Source organism: Heloderma suspectum, chromosome 2 (assembly GCF_057233095.1).
Source record: "Heloderma suspectum isolate Gila_16-S chromosome 2, 16-S_ref, whole genome shotgun sequence".
Classification (NCBI taxonomy): Eukaryota; Metazoa; Chordata; class Lepidosauria; order Squamata; family Helodermatidae; genus Heloderma; species Heloderma suspectum.
This window is the reverse complement of record NC_139459.1, coordinates 171,996,683-172,012,973: the sequence shown is the minus strand read 5'-3', so window position 1 is coordinate 172,012,973 and position 16,291 is coordinate 171,996,683. Positions and strand designations below refer to the sequence as shown.

The 16,291-nt window shown below is 48.3% G+C and overlaps 2 protein-coding genes across 2 annotated transcripts in view; one reads left to right on the top strand and one right to left on the bottom strand.

The window, feature by feature from the left end:
• ABCD1 (ATP binding cassette subfamily D member 1) overlaps positions 1 to 10,040 on the bottom strand; it is a 30,702-nt gene extending 20,662 nt beyond the window's left edge. The window contains exon 1 of the mRNA XM_084836051.1: positions 8,945 to 10,040. Within this exon, the coding sequence (XP_084692177.1) occupies positions 8,945 to 9,883 (939 nt within the window). The 5' untranslated portion in view covers positions 9,884 to 10,040. The remainder of the gene's footprint in view (positions 1 to 8,944) is intronic.
• Positions 10,041 to 14,291: 4,251 nt separating this feature from the next.
• Positions 14,292 to 16,291, top strand: part of BCAP31 (B cell receptor associated protein 31) — a 46,391-nt gene continuing 44,391 nt past the window's right edge. The window contains exons 1-2 of the mRNA XM_084836043.1: positions 14,292 to 14,461; positions 14,633 to 14,713. The gene's annotated coding sequence lies outside the window, so the exon portion shown is untranslated. The remainder of the gene's footprint in view (positions 14,462 to 14,632; positions 14,714 to 16,291) is intronic.

Here is a 16,291-nt window from a genome sequence, read left to right as displayed (position 1 = left end):
CCAAGAAAAGTTTCACTTGCTGAGGGTGCAGTCCTATGCAAGTTTAGACAGAAAAGTCTTACAACTCCCAGCATGCCCCAGCCAGCATGGCTGGGTGGAGCATGCTGGAAGTTGTAGTACCTTTTTCTGTCTAGACATGCATAGGATTGCGCCCTTAATTTCTGAACACCAATCTGCTCACTGAAACGAGGCCAGGTTTTTGTTTGTTTTTTAAAAAGTCTGTTTCCCGCCTCCCAGCTGAGCAGAGCAGAGCAGAGTAGAGCAAGCTGCTCCAGCTGGTCCAGGGACTACAGAAGCAGGCAAGCTCCCAGAGAGCGAGCGAACAGAGCGTGCGAACAGGGGGAGCAAACAGGAGTTGGCCAGGGGAGTTGCAGTGGTTGAAGAGACAAAGGAGACAGAGGCTAAGAGGTAAGTGGGTTGCAGGAAGCCCAGGGGGCTGCCCTTTATCCTTCTGATTGGCTGTGAGCTCACCAGGTGCTTCTGAGAGCTCCAACTGAATTGGAGGGGTGTGGCCTGAGTACTCCCAGCAGCTGACTGGGCGGGAAGCTTCAGTCTGTTTCCCGCCTCCCAGCTGAGCAGAGCAGAGCAGAGCAAGCTGCTCCAGCTGGTCCAGGGACTACAGAAGCAGGCAAGCTCCCAGAGAGCGAGCGAACAGAGCGAGTGAACAGGGGGAGCAAACAGGAGTTGGCCAGGGGAGTTCCGCAGGGGAGGTCAAGGGGGAGGCCCCTAACATTTTTTTTTATTTTTTTACTAACTTTTTTTCATTTATTTGTCTTGTAACACACACTTCCACACCAGTGGTACTCTGCTTTTAACCTCTACTGAGTAGAGGAGCAGGCACAGGCTAGTCTAGAACAATCACAAAGCTAGACACAAAAAGGGAAAAGAGGCTATGGAAGGTCAAGACTCTCCAGTGGTGGTGACCTGCAAGGTGTGTGCAATGTTTGTTTTCTTTCCGGAGAACAACATGGCCTACACCTGCAACAAGTGCAAGTTGATCACGCTGCTGGAGGAAAAAGTAAGTGGATTGGAGCGGCGACTGTCGACCCTCTGAGGAATAAGAGAACACGAAGAGTTCTTGGACAGAATGGGGGAACTACAGCAGCAAAGGGCAGACCAGAAGCTTGAAGAGCAACAGCAAGATGAGGCAGTGGGAAATGCTGAGGTGAAGAAAAATGGAATAGAGGATACTCCTTGGAAAAGGGTGACAGTTAGGAGAAGAAGAACTAGATGCCACTCTGCACCGGTGGAAGCAGTGGAGCTGTGGAACCGATTCCAGGTACTTGCAGATGAGACTGGAGGACAGCCTGCAGAGGAAGAATCACAGGGGAACCTGCATGAGAATGAGCAAGAGGCTAAAGGTCAGTCAAACAGAGGCGATGAAACCCAGGCCTACAACAACAAGAAGAGAAGAGGAGGAGTAGTGGGAGACACCTTGCCGCGTGGGATCAAGACCCAAGTATGTCGCGAAGACCCGTGGACTCGCCAGGTATGTTGTCTCCCGGGAGGACAGATTAGAGACGTGACTGAAAGGTTGCCTGCGCTCATAAAGCCCACTGACAGGTATCCCTTTCTTCTCATCCTTGTGGGAACAAATGATACCGCCAAGCGGAGCTATGAAGAGATCACGTCAGACTTTGAAACTTTGGGAAGGAAACTCAAGAACTTTGGGGCCCAGATAGTTTTCTCATCCATCCTTCCAGTAGTTAGAAGAGGGATAGAAAGGGAACGAAAAATACTCCGGGTGAATGACTGGCTACGAAGGTGGTGCCGACGAGAGAGATTTGGATTCTGGGACCACGGGCTATACTTCCTGGAAGATGGGCTGTTGGCTAGGGATGGGTTGCACCTCACAAAGGATGGGAAGAATGTGTTTGGCCACAGCATAAAGAACTTCATCAGGAGGGCTTTAAACTGAATCCTACGGGGAAGGGAGATGTAATGTTGGGGGTAACGATGGACATAGGCGCATGCACTGCAATGGAGAGAACAGCTCTGATAGCACCCAGTAATAGTCTTCAGACACATGTAGGAAGAAAGCCAGACTATGAAGCACATGGTCTTCGATGTCTATATACTAATGCCCAGAGTATGGGAAACAAACAGAACGAACTTGAACTCTTAATACAAGAGGGAAATTATGACTTGATAGGTGTAACTGAGACTTGGTGGGATGACTCTCATGACTGGAATACAGCAATTGAAGGATATAACTTGTTCAAAAAGAACAGGAGGAACAGAAAGGGAGGTGGGGTTGCACTGTATGTGAAAAATACATATCTCTGCACAGAAATACAGGAGGAGGAGCTTGGTAGCCCAATTGAGAGCATCTGGGTTGAAATAAATGGAGCAAAGAATAAAAGGAACCTGGTGGTCGGAGTCTACTACCGGCCACCCAATCAAGGATTGGAAGGATGAAACTTTTGAAAAGCAAATAGCCAATGTTTTAAGGAAGCATGATGTAGTAGTAATGGGGGACTTCAATTTCCCCGATATTTGTTGGGAGACAAATTCTGCAAAACATGGCCCCTCCAGGAAATTCCTGACTTGTGTGGTGGATAACTTCCTCCTACAGAAAGTAGAGGAAGGAACTAGAGGATTGGCTATCCTTGACTTGATCCTAACCAACAGAGATGACTTAGTGGATAAAGTAGCAGTTACAGGAACTCTGGGGGAAAGCGACCATGTTGTACTTGAGTTCTTGGTTCTAAGGGAAGCAAAATCCGAGTGTAGTCAAACGCGTACCCTGGATTTTAGGAAAGCTGATTTTCATAAACTCAGAACAATGATCAGTAAGGTCCCATGGCAAGCAATGCTAGCGAGAAAAGGAGTCCAAGATGGGTGGGAGCTTTTAAAAAAGGAAATTCTCAAGGCACAATCACAAGCAATTCCAACAAGAAGAAAAGGTGGAAGACAACAGAAGAAGCCAATGTGGCTTCACAATAAGCTTAGGGATGACCTGAAAACAAAAAAGGACACATATAGGAAGTGGAAAGAAGGCCAAGTAACAAAGGAAGAGTACAGGCAGATAGCACAGAATTGCAGGGATGGCGTCAGGAAGGCTAAAGCTGAGAATAAGCTGAGGTTAGCAAGGGATGTTAAAAACAACAAAAAGGCTTTCTTCAGCTACGTGCATAGTAAAAGGCAGAGGAAAGAAATGGTGGTTCAGCTATTAAATAAGGATGGCAAAACGATAACAGATGACAAAGAAAAGGCAGAGGTGCTCAATTCCTACTTTGGCTCAGTCTTCTCCCAAAAGAGGGTCTATGACCCCCCTGGCAAAGGCGAAGTACAGGCTGAAGGGGCAGGATTGTAGCTTGAGATCGACAGGCATATGGCCAAGGAACACCTCATTACTTTGAATGAGTTCAAATCTCCAGGGCCAGATGAACTGCATCCTAGAGTCATAAAGGAACTGGCAGAAGAACTCTCAGAACCGCTGTCTATTCTCTTTGAGAAATCATGGAGGACGGGGGAAGTGCCAGATGACTGGAGGAGGGCTAACGTTGTCCCTATCTTCAAAAAGGGTAAAAAGGAGGAACCTGGGAACTACAGACCAGTCAGTCTGACATCAATCCCTGGGAAAATTCTGGAGCAGATCATAAAGCAATCCATCTGGAAGCACCTTGACAACAATGCCGTGATTACTCAAAGCCAACATGGATTTGTCAAAAACAAGTCCTGCCAGATGAATCTGATCTCATTTTTTGATCAAGGAACCTCCCTTGTAGACCGTGGGAATGCTGTAGACATCGTATACCTCGACTTCAGCAAAGCTTTCGACAAAGTGCCCCATGATATCCTGATGAGCAAACTAGCTCGAAGTGGGCTAGATGAAACAATGATCCGGTGGATCCACAGTTGGCTACAGAATCGGACTCAAAGAGTGCTTATCAATGGGACCTTCTCAAACTGGGGAGAGGTAACGAGTGGTACCGCAGGGCTCAGTCCTGGGCCCAGTGCTCTTCAACGTTTTTATTAATGACTTGGAGGAGGAGGTGCAGGGAATGCTGATCAAATTTGCAGATGACACAAAATTGGGCGGGATAGCTAATACTTTGGAAGACAGAAACAAAATTCAAAGTGATCTGGATAGACTGGAGCGCTGGGCAGAAAACAACAGAATGACATTTAATAGGGATAAATGCCAAGTTCTGCACCTAGGAAAAAGAAACCAAATGCACAGTTACAAGATGGGGGATATGTGGCTCAACCACACTACAAGCGAGAAGGATCTTGGAATTGTTGTCGATCACAAGCTGAATATGAGCCAACAATGTGATGTGGCTGCAAAAAAGGCAAATGCTATTTTGGGCTGCATTCATAGAAGCATCGCTTCCAAATCCCGGGAAGTACTAATTCCCCTCTACTCAGCACTGGTTAGGCCTCATCTGGAGTACTGTGTCCAGTTCTGGGCACCACACTTTAAGAAGGATGCAGACAAACTGGAGAGGGTTCAGAGGAGGGCAACAAAGATGATCAGGGGACTGGAAACAAAGCCCTATGAAGAGAGACTGAAAGAACTGGGCATGTTTAGCCTTGAGAAGAGAAGACTGAGGGGAGATATGATAGCACTCTTCAAGTACTTGAAAGGTTGTCACAGAGAAGAAGGCCAGGATCTCTTCTTGATGATCCCAGAGTGCAGGACACGGAATAATGCGCTCAAGTTACAGGAAGCCAGATTCCGGCTGAACATCAGGAAAAACTTCCTGGCTGTAAGAGCAATACGACAATGGAACCAATTACCTGGGGAGGTGGTGGGCTCTCCCACACTGGAGGCCTTCAAGACGAGGCTGGACAGCCATTTGTCAGGGATGCTCTGACTTGGATTCCTGCATTGAGCAGGGGGTTGGACTCGATGGCCTTGTAGGCCCCTTCCAGCCCTACTATTCTATGATTCTATGAAAAAGAGGGAGCAGGTATAACCAGACTTGTGTGTCAGGGTGGAAACTGAGCCGATAGAACCCCAGAGCAGTTCTGATTCTGAGGAGGAACAGCAATCCATGGGAGAGGAGCGCACTCATCTCTCACAGGCACAGCGGCTGGCAGAGATTCCTCCTGCCAGCATTCCTGAGAGACATAGTGACCCTGGCAGTGAGAGAGCGCTGGAGGGGGGCTTGCTGGATGCTTGATGCCGACGCCGGGAGCGACGACAGCTGGAGGGTGCAGTAAGGAGGCATAGCGCCTGTTTGGCGCGCAAGCAATGGTCGCGTCCCGTGGACCCAAGGGAAAGAGGGAGGAACTCTCCCTAGCTCATAAGTTCAGGGTCTTCCCATAATTCTCCTTCAAACGGGGACCAACTGCCTAACCTGGAGCATAGGCTACTCTGCTGTTCCTTGCTTAGTCGCTGGTGATTAGCATCTGAAAGAGTCATTAAGTTGTAAAAGGATTAAAGCCTTGAAAAGAATCCTTTTGTCTGCGTCTTGAGTTAGCTATTGGAGTAGACTGAAAGAGGCCACCAGGGCGCTCCTGACATTGTGTTGCCCTCTGCTACAGGAGGCACTATGTTGTGTGTGTGGGGGGAACTGTGGCCCTCCAAATGTGTTACAGCTCAACTCCCATCATCCCTGACCACTGGCCATGCTGGCTGGGGCTGATGGGAGATGGAGTGCAACAAAATCTGCAGGGCCACAGGTTTCCCACCCCTGCACTTTGGCCTGGTTCACACATGCATGACTTAAAGACTACAATATCCAGCGGGGGCTGACATGTGTGATCGAACCACTGTCGTTCGCCAGCATCACAGACAGAATTCTCCGACTATCTCAATCACAATGGAGTGGGGTTGCCAACATCTTAACCAGCTCTGCTCTGTTTGCCTTTAACAGGAACTTTTATCAGCAGACATCAATCAGAAGGCCACAGGGGTTTGTCTCCAAGACCAGAAAACTTTCACCTACTGATTTCTGTCCAATTCAGCTATTGTTAAAGGCACAGGAGCAGAGGCTGGTAAAAAACAAAAAAAGTTGAACTGCTGCTAGTCATCTCCTGATAAGTAATCAAGTGAAGCCTCTGAATGTGTGAAGTGACCCTGAGATTGTCCCTCCTACTCTGAGAGGGGGGAAAATAATCAGGGTGAAATAGGGTGTAAAGAAACAAAATCCCCGTGAGAAAATTGAAGGGAAAGAGAAGAATTCTAGAATTCAGCTGCTCTAACAGTGGAATCCTATGCATGTTTACTTGGAAATAAGTTCCAATGAGTTCAGTGGGACTTACTCCCAGTAAGTATGATTGGGAATTTAGGACTGCAGCCTTACAGTGCAATCCAGTGCATGTTTACTCTGAAGTAAGTCCCATTGTGTTCAATGGGGCTTATTGCCTAATAAGTGTGTTTTGGATTGCAGGCTAAAAGTACAGCAGCCTTCCCCAACCTGGTGCCCTCTAGATGTTTGAGACCAGAACTCCCAGCCTTCCTAACCAAGGCTGGGGCTGATGGGAATTGAAGTCCAAACATCTGGTGGGCGCCCAGTTGGGGAAGGCTGCTGTACTCCATTCCAAAACATCCACAGTAAAAGCCAAGTATGTTGTCATCATCTTCCCTCTTGCTGTAATCCCCAAGGGCACATCTGAAGGCAAACACTTCCTGTTGTGCCTAGGATACAGAAAAGAAAAAGACTACAGCAGCCTTCCCCAACCCGGGGCCCTCCAGATGTGTTGGATTGCAACTCCCATCACCCCTAGCACATCTGGAGGCTGCCAGCTTGGGGGAAGCCTGCACAATGGTGACACACAGGCTGAACTTTCGCTAAGAAACTGAACCATCACATTCGAATAAGCAGCCCCAGTTCCAAAAGCCGCCCTCATTGGCACTTCTGCTACTGACCTAACCTGACCGCCACCTTGCTTGCCAGTGCCAGGTAATATAAAGCTTTCACTATAGAGATGCAGGGGTGAAGCAATGCCCCTGTTTGCATCCACAGAGCGCCATGGCCAATGGTGGCTTTCAATTTAATACCATAAGTTTTTGCTGTTGTTCTCACTCTCTCTGCTATTTTTTTCCCTCTCTGCATTTGAAATGGGGAAGTTGCTCTGTCCCTATGTCTCCATGTTGTAAGCCCTGTTGGCCTTGTATGAGCCATTTTGCCTGGTTACTGGGTTACATCTGAAAACAAAAGTGCCTATTAGGCTGAATTGGGACTGGGACCCTTGGCTGCACCAGACCAAATCTTGAGAGAATGTGCCCCTGCCAAAAAAGGGGAGGGGTAAGAGCAGCATGAGAAAACCCTGCACCAACATCACACCTTGGATTGGGAGGCTACGCCAATAAGTGCCAATAAGTCCCAATGCCGTCTGATCAGTATTTCCTCCTGTGCATTGGGGTGGCAACCAACAGGGCTTGCCTCATGGAGAAGCATGTAGGGGGCTGAGTCATGATCCTGCTATTCAAATGAGTGACTTTTCTATGGCAACAGTATGACCTGCACATCATTTTTGCCTTTGTTTCTATCTTGTGTGTGTCCCCTCCCCCCACCACCTCCATCAGCTATGCAAAAATGGGGGGCGGGGGAACCATCTTAATTTGAAGACCCACCGATGAGAAGACTACTGTGGGGAGGGGAGTGGGCTGCACTGGCACAAATGCATCCCATACCCCTAAGGCAGCCTTCCCCGACCTGGTATCCTCCAGATGTATTGAACTTCATCTCCCATCAGCCCTAGACAGCATGGCCAATCATCTGGAGGACACCAGTGTGGGGAAGGCTACCCTAAGAAAACCTTCCAGATTCAGATGTGACCTAAACAGCACAATTGGTGACACAAGTCAGCCTGCTGCTGCATAAGAAATGTGGTGTGAGTAATACTGGTCATGGGATATTATCTAGCTCCTTCTTAAAAGAGCAACTGTTGCACTGTAGACTTTTTGTCTGAAGCGTCTACGTGTGGGTGTCTGTCCATTTGTGTGTGTATTTGTGTGTGTGTGTGTGTTGGTTCCAGGAAGAGGCTGACAAAGGCAGGGCCCATTGGGGGAGGGGGATGAGAGAGAGAGACAGAGACAGGGTGTGCATATAATTGTGACCTAAATTACCCATAATTGAGGCAGGATGCCAGAGGTGGGAGACCTCGTCCTTGAAATGTGCTTTACACAGATGGATTGAAAGGGGGACTATAGTATATCTGATTGGAGGGGGCTGTAGTATATCTGATAGAAATGACTGTTAACATCATGCACCCGTTCCTTCAATACAACAGCCTTCCTTTCCTACCCCACAGAATCAGGGACAGAAAGAACCCATGCATCACAATTTCCAGCTTGTATCTTTTGCTGGAGCCCACTGGCTTTCCTGAGTTGGCGATCAGAAGTGCCATCTCTCTCTCTCCCCCCCCCCCTCTCATTCACACACACACACCCCTGCTGCCCTCAAATCCACTCCCTGGTAGGGAATGCAAGAGTTCTTAAGTGGCACACCAGAACCAAACTTGGAAGGCCCTGGGGCTGTTGTGATGGTTCAAACAGGAGTCAGGCATGAGCAACAGAAACCAAGGAGGGTTTCTCCAGGAATTCAGGAAGCAACTACCAGTGTGGGGGTGATTACTGAACAGGAACAAATTCCCAGGCTCCATAAATTAAGGTCAGGGCCCCAGTCTTGCCCCTGGAGAGATTCAAGGAAGAAGAATAACAAAGAAAAGGGAAATAAACAAGGGTGCCAGATTCAGCCCCAGCATGTCGCCTTCTTTGGCACCAGCTTCACTTCCACCTGGAAAGGGTTTAACAGAGTCAGCTGCCTCCATTTCAACAGCTTAGTTCTATAGGAGGGGAAAATGGCAAGCCATAGCACAGAAATAAAATAAAAATACACAACCATCCCTCTTTATTTCCCTAATTCTACTGTACTACAATTCCCTACTCAGAAACCCAGGAGTCCTGACACAGATAACTCTCCTCCTATCCACTCAGCCCTATTTTTCTCCTAGAGAACCCTGGCATCCTCCCCACTCACTTTACCTTGTGCCCCCCATAGAAGGCAATCTCCTCGGAGTTGGCCACCACTCGGGAATGCATGTAGCGCAGCTCCCCTTTCCGCCGTGCCTCCTCAGCCACCAGCTGGCCAAACTTTGGTGAACAGGAGCGCAGCACCTTGGCAGTGATGCCGACTACCAGCCCGGCAATGACCGAGGGCCAGGCTGTGTCGGCCCCCTTCGATCTGGCCGAACTGAGCAGGGTATAGGAAGTCACAACAAGATCCAGCACTGGCTTGGTCAGGTTTGAGTAGAGGTGGGCCACGGAGTTGGCAAAGGCCACCAGATCTTCTGTGAGAGATTGGTCTGGGTTGCGCAGGCGTCCGTCCATGTTGCTGACCCGGTAATAGGTCTGGCCCTCGAAATAGAGCTGGTAGGCATGGTCCGCTAAGCGTCCACGGAAGGCCAGACTCAGCTGCCCCTCCAGGTACCGAATGGCACTGTTGACAAAGGTGGCTGGGAGGGCGATGAGGAGCCACTGGAGAAGCTGCCACGTAAAGTCACGTGGGTTCTTGCGGACGATGCAGCGGGCCAAACGTCCGTCCAGCTGGGCCACATACACCGAGAGGAAGGTGCGGCTGGCTAGGGCAGCCGAGTGCAAGGCCAGGAGCCCCGTTTCCCGGCACAGTGGCCCAGGGAACAGCAACCGCAGGAGGCGCAAGAGGCGGAGGAAGAACACCCTGTTCACACCAGGGAGGGACGCAGCCGCCTCATTGGGTGCCCCCCATGCAGCTGGTGGCTCACCAGGATTGGCATTTCCTGTTGGGTTAGAGTTCACCTGGAGGTCAGAGGTCTCCCACTGCCGTCGCAGGATTGGGTACAACTTCTTGGCACCATATGCTGCCACCAAGAGTGCCACTGCCGCTCTTTTGGCTGTGACCCCTTGGGCCAGCCGAGTTGCCACTTTGGCTGTGGCAAGTGGCATAATGCCACCAGGGTGGGGGCACTGCCCCTTGCTCCTTCCTTCCTTTCTCTTCTCCCTCTCCCTCCTGCTCCTGCTCCAGCTCGAGCGCACTGCTCTCTGCCTGGCTGAGGCAGGGCTTACTTGTCAGCCAGAGTCCGCTCTCATCCCACAATGCCCAGCCCTCGAACTGACAAGATGGGAGGGGACTGAAGACCGGCCATCCCTCAGACCATAGAGAAAGCCTGAGGGCACCATAGAGAGGACGTAGCGGAAAAGAGCAGGCCGCGCCCCGAAGCCGCCACTAGAGGGCGCGCGGAAGAGACTTCAGTGTGGGAAAGAAGGTTCTGCGTACAAAAGCCGCGGAGACGCTCCGGATTGTTTTCAGTCCATTCCTAAAGGCGCAATCCTATGCATGTTTAGACAGAAGAAAGTCCTACAACTCCCAACATTCCCCAGGCAGCTAGGCTGGGACTTTGTAGGGCTTTATTCTGTCTAAACGTGCATAGCATTGCGCCCTTAGTCCCTTTCATTTCGGAGGTTGAGGTCTCATGGATTTAAAAGGGACTTAATCCCAACTAGTAAATATGTTTAGGAATCTGTTGGTTTAAATCTGGAAATTAAAGCGTTTTTAAAAACCTCCATATATTTAGTGTTGTGTGTGCATTTTATTGGATTTGACACATCCATCATGACAAGTGCTGCAGCTTCTAAATACAAATGTATGATTTATTTTTTAATAAGACACTGGAAGGAAGAACCACGTGTAATCCAATGACTGTATTCTTAAGGGCTTGGCAACAACACCTGACAAGTCATTTGGCCAAGAAAGTAGTTTCAGGGCTGGGATGTGTACTGTTGGTCAAGTGTGCGAGAGAGAATTGTCTTCCTTGCTGGATCTTAACAAGGCCCATCATTCTAGGTAAAGGGGTATGATTGCAAGACGCAGTTATGCTAGTAGCCTTCCTGCTAGTGGTATAGTGGTAGCAGCTGAAGTGCAGATGCTCATTATGACAGCCCCCACAGCCATGCCCCCAAGGAGAGTCCAAAAATACAGGCAGCTCTGTCTATCTCTCTGTGTGTTATTATATATGTCTTAAGAACATAAGAAGAGCTGTGGTGGATCAGACCAAGGGTCCATCTCGTCCAGCATTCTGTTCTCAGCGGACAACCAGGTGTCCCAATGGGAATCTCACAAACAGGACATGAGTGCAGTAGGATCCTCCTGCTTATGTTCCCTAGCAACTGGCATTCAGAGGCATAACACCTTTGATATTACTGAGGGTAATATATAACTACAATGACTACTAGCCATTGATAGCCTTCTCCAGGAATTTGTCTAACCCGCCTTTTAAAGCCATCCAAATAGGTGACCATCACTACATCTTGTAGCGAATTCCATAGTTTGACTATGCACCACTGTGTGAAGAAGTATCCCCTTTTATCTGTCCTGAATCTCTCACTATCGTCTTCATGGGATGAGCCTGGGTTCTAGTATTATGAGACGGAGAAAGATGTCTCCCTATCCACTTTCTTCACACCATGCATAGTTTTGTATACCTCTACCATATTTCCCCTTACTTGCCTTTTCCCTAAGCTAAACAATCCCAGATGTTGTAACCTTTCCACATAGGTTACATATATCTATATTATTATATATGTCTTTTGTAGGTTTTTTTTGTAAAGCTAGTAGGTCTTAATTACTCATCCAAGACCAAGCCACCTCAAAATACTTTGCATAACAACAGGGATAGCTCACAATATATTGTTGGTGGGAAAATCCATCCCCCCACAAGCTACTCTGAGAATTGCAGCTAAGCTCAGAGGGAAGAGGATGTCTTCTGCCACCCTGAGGGGGGTGGCAAATGACATCATTGTCCCTGCTAATAAAAAAAGTCCTGGTGCTTTGATCATGTGAGTCTTGGCTCAGCTACACCACTGCTTCCCACCACAGGCAGCTCTACAGTGGTGGAGAATTGTTATATCCTCTCCAAAAACACCTTTACCAGCTATTGGAATATTTCTATAAGGCAGTGATGGGAAACATGTGGCCTTCCATATGTTGTTGGGACTCCAGTGCTGATCATCTCTCACCACTGGTGATGCTGTCTAGGGCTAATGGGAGCTGCAGTCCACCAACATCTGGAGGGCCACACATTCCCCACCCTTGATATAAAGGAAAAACCTGGTGCAGAATTTCCCTTGGTGCAGAACCATTAATGTAAATGGGTCTGCGAAGTTCAGAGCTGATTATATAATGGAGATTAAAATTAGACTCTGCCCTGATTGTTATCATTGCACGGGTTCTTTGATTTATCCCCAAATATACCTTTCAATCTGAAGGGGGCTAAAGGTCATAGTAATTGTAGAGGAATTTGTTGCAGTCCTCAAAAGCCGTATGCCAGCAGCACCACCCTGAAGTTGTCCCACTAACTTCATCAGGATATCCGTGAAGGGAACTCCACATTCCACGATTTGTAGTTAAGCTTGGAGATCTTCCAGTTTCCATTATTTACAACACAACTGCTTGGTGTTCTTTCTCAGTGGCTCAAAGGGCAGGGATTGCAAGACTTCATAGGCATTTTTCATAAAGCAATTGTACTTTGTTCTGAAGCCATTATTATCATTATCATTTCTATACCGCCCCATAGCCAAAGCTCTCTGGGTGGTTTACAAAAATTAAAAACCATTTCCAATACATTATGCAATATATAGCCAAAGGCCATGGGACAAGACTTGTTACAAGGCAAGGATCACAGGATACATTTCACAAGGTGTCAATATAAATCTATAGTGCAGCTACGCTTTGAATACTGTGAATGGTTCTGATAGCTATGCTCAAGAAGGATATTGTAGAGTTGAAAAAGGGCCCGACAAGGGCAACCCAATTGCTCAAGGGGCTCTTACAACTCCTCTTTGAGAAAAGGTTACAACGTCTGGGACTCTTTAGCTTAGAAAAATGGCAAGCGAAGGGAGACATGGAAGAGATGTATAAAATTATGCACGGTGTGGAGAAAGTCGATAGGGAGATATTTTTCTTCCTCTCTCATAATACTAGAACTATCCAATAAGCACTTATTTCTAAGTTATACAGATTATCACACTTCCAGACTTGCTGCTAAACTGGGCTAGCCTAAACTGGATGGTATGTCAGTGTGATGGTCAGTCTGCTGCCATTTGGCTGCAGTGCTGTCCCTTGCTGCTGTTGTAGTGCAATGTCTGAGAGCGGCATGGCTATGGTGGCAACCGGACAGCAGTGTTGAAGGCAGCCGCTGCATCACTGCTGTTGACACTACAGCATGAGTGACTGGATGCTCTGCTGTTAAGCAGCCCAAGGGAAGGTGCTGCACAAACTGACTGGGGCAGCTGCGACTGGTGTTCAGGAATATACCTGCGAAGTGACTGGTTGCTATCATGCAGGTAATGTGGCTCCATTGTCGGTGTTGCACCCCAGGTGTAGAAGTGCACCTGCTCCTCTCCCCGAAAACGCTTCCAGTTCCTATTAAAACCCTCCACACATGTTGGGCAAGAGTTGTGGAAGTACCTAGGAATCAATGTAAACATTTCAATAAAATAGGGCAGGGTAAGGATTTCCTTTCCCCTGCAGTGCTTTGACATAATCATGCCTTCTATCCTCCACTCCTCATTTGGAGAAGGCTGCCTGCTCTTCAGCTGTTAGATGAGAGCTCTAAGGGGGGTTTCAGATGGAAAAGGGGGTTAGAGGATTAGCATTTGGGCCTTTCTTGATCTTCATGTGGGAAATTCTACCACCCGCAAACGGGAGCCCGAAGTCTCGTACAAATCATATCGTCCGCTGCCCTTTGGCGTTGCCATGGCAACCGTGGTTTTCCATCGTGTTGTGGAGGAACTCTATTTGTTCCCACAGAGATAAACATTGTAGAGTAACACGAAGTCTAACTTCCGGAATTGAATTGAAAGCTTTCCATTGATCATGACCCTTGCGTGTTACTGGCGCAAATCCTACCGGCAATTCCAGAAGTAACCGGCTCAACTTAATACCGGAAATATCAGGAGGGACCTAGTAAAACCATAGACACAAATTCCTTTTTTTTTCTATTCAAGCTGTGGAAATGCAGGCTTATAACAAGACTTTATAAGCTTGTGAGTGGAATGTGCCCCCTCAGTCATTCCTTCCGTCCCGGTAGTAGTCGTGCCATCCCTTCCGGCGACCGGTCTAGCCTTTAAAAAAAAAAAACCCCACCCGGCATTTCGGTTCTGACGGCATAGCTGAAACTATAAGAAGCATGCGTTTAAGTATTGCACTGCAACTCACTTCCTGGTCCACTTTGAACTCCGCCGTCTGTGGGTCAGGAGATGGGGAGCCGTTCTAGCTCCCAAATCACTAATATGTGCTGACCTGTTTCTTTGTACCGCTTGCCCGCTTATAGAGAGGAGAGTAGACGGTCACTTCATTCGTTTGTAGGAGAGACTTCCCGGGGGGTTTGGCACCGTGTTCTCCAACCCCTCCGCTTTCTCTCCTTAGAGGGGTAAAAGTGACTGCTGCTCACAGGAGGTCGCGGAGAAGCAGGGACTTTAGCACAGCTGTGGCTTGTCAGCTCCGTGCTCCCCGCAACCACAAATGTAAAAGCAAAAGGAGGAGCTTCTTGCCCTTTAAAATTCAGGTCTCGGGGCCAGGGGGTAGAAAAGTGCAGTTGGTGGGAATTATTGTTTAAAAAATTCAATTGTGTGTACAAAAAATTAAAATTGTTCCACGAATCCAGACATAGTCCAGTTATTATCCTCATATTGCAGATTGGGAGAGGAAGACTGAGGAAGTAGTATATAGTGCACTCAGAGATGTAAGCCCTATTGACCAGTGGGACCTACTCCCAGGTAAGTGTGTATCGAATTGCAGCCTCAGTCCAATTCCATGATCCCGATGCAGACGCCCCCCCCTTTTTTTTTTACTCCTCCTCCTCCTCCCGGGAAGTGGTATTGCGGGACGAGAACAGGAGGGGGGGGGCTTAAATCCTCCTCTCGAACCACCAGGGCCCCAATCCGAATCGGCGCTGCGCACGCTTACACTCAGGTTAGCAGAACTTTAATTTGGCCCTGACTGCAAACGTGCCTTATCATTTTTTCCCTTGTATACAGATGCAGACGCGTTGTACTCTTACATGCATTACCCAGTGGATTGCTATTCGGCAAAATAATTGGCAGGCGCGGGACCTAATCCCGATCAGGACTGCAATCGCCCCAGAACCCCCAGCTATGGCCCTGATCCGAATTGGGGCCCCTATGCTAACTCGGGTTGCAGAGGTCCCTAAAGCATCCTTACCCAACCTGGTGTCCTCCAGATGTTTTGGACGACAGTCCCCAGCATTCCTGGCCATGCCGCTTGGTGCTAATGGGAGTTGAAGTCCAAAACGCCTGGAGGACACCAGGCTGCGGAAGGCAAAGCAACCTGTGCTTTGAGTCTTAGGCTGCAAACCTCTACACACGCTTTAGCTCGCAGTAAGTTGCACTGACCCCTTCATGGATCACTGCCTTGTTGTGGCGAAGGGGCTTGCGTAACTCAGTGAAGCCATAAGCTATGCCATGCAGGGCCACCCAAGACGGACAAAATGTGGTCCACTGGAGAAGGAAATGGCAACCCACTCCAGTATTCTTGCCAAGAAAACCCCATGGAACGTATCACAAGGCTAAAAGATATGACGCCGGAAGATGAGCCCCTCAGGTCGGAAGGTGTCCAATATGCTACTGGGGAAGAGCAGAGGGTATTTCCAAGTAGCGCCAGAAAGAGTGAAGCGGCTGGGCCAAACCCGAAAGGACACTCAGCTGTGGATGTGTCTGGTGGTGAAAAGAAAATCCGATGCTGTAAAGAACAATATTGTTTAGGAACCTGGAATGTCAGATCAATGAATCAAGGTAAGCTGGAGGTGGTCAAACATGAGATGGCAAGATTGAACATCGACATCTTGGGAATCAGCGAACTAAAATGGACAGGCATGGGCGAATTTAATTCAGGTGACCATCATATCTACTATTGTGGGCAAGAATCCCTTAGAAGAAATGGAGTAGCACTCATAGTCAACAAAAGGGTGGGAAAAGCAGTACTGGGGTACAATCTTAAAAATGATAGAATGATCTCAGTACGAATCCAAGGCAAACCATTCAACATCACAGTAATTCAAGTCTATGCCCCAACCACTGAGGCCGAAGAAGCTGAGGTTGATCGGTTCTATGAAGACCTACAACACCTTCTAGAACTAACACCCAAAAAAGATGTCCTCTTCATCATAGGGGATTGGAATGCTAAAGTAGGAAGTCAAGAAATCACCGGGATAACAGGCAGGCATGGCCTTGGTGTACAAAATGAAGCAGGACAAAAGCTAATAGAGTTTTGCCAAGAGAACATGCTGATCATAGCAAACACTCTTTTCCAACAGCACAAGAGGCGACTCTACACAT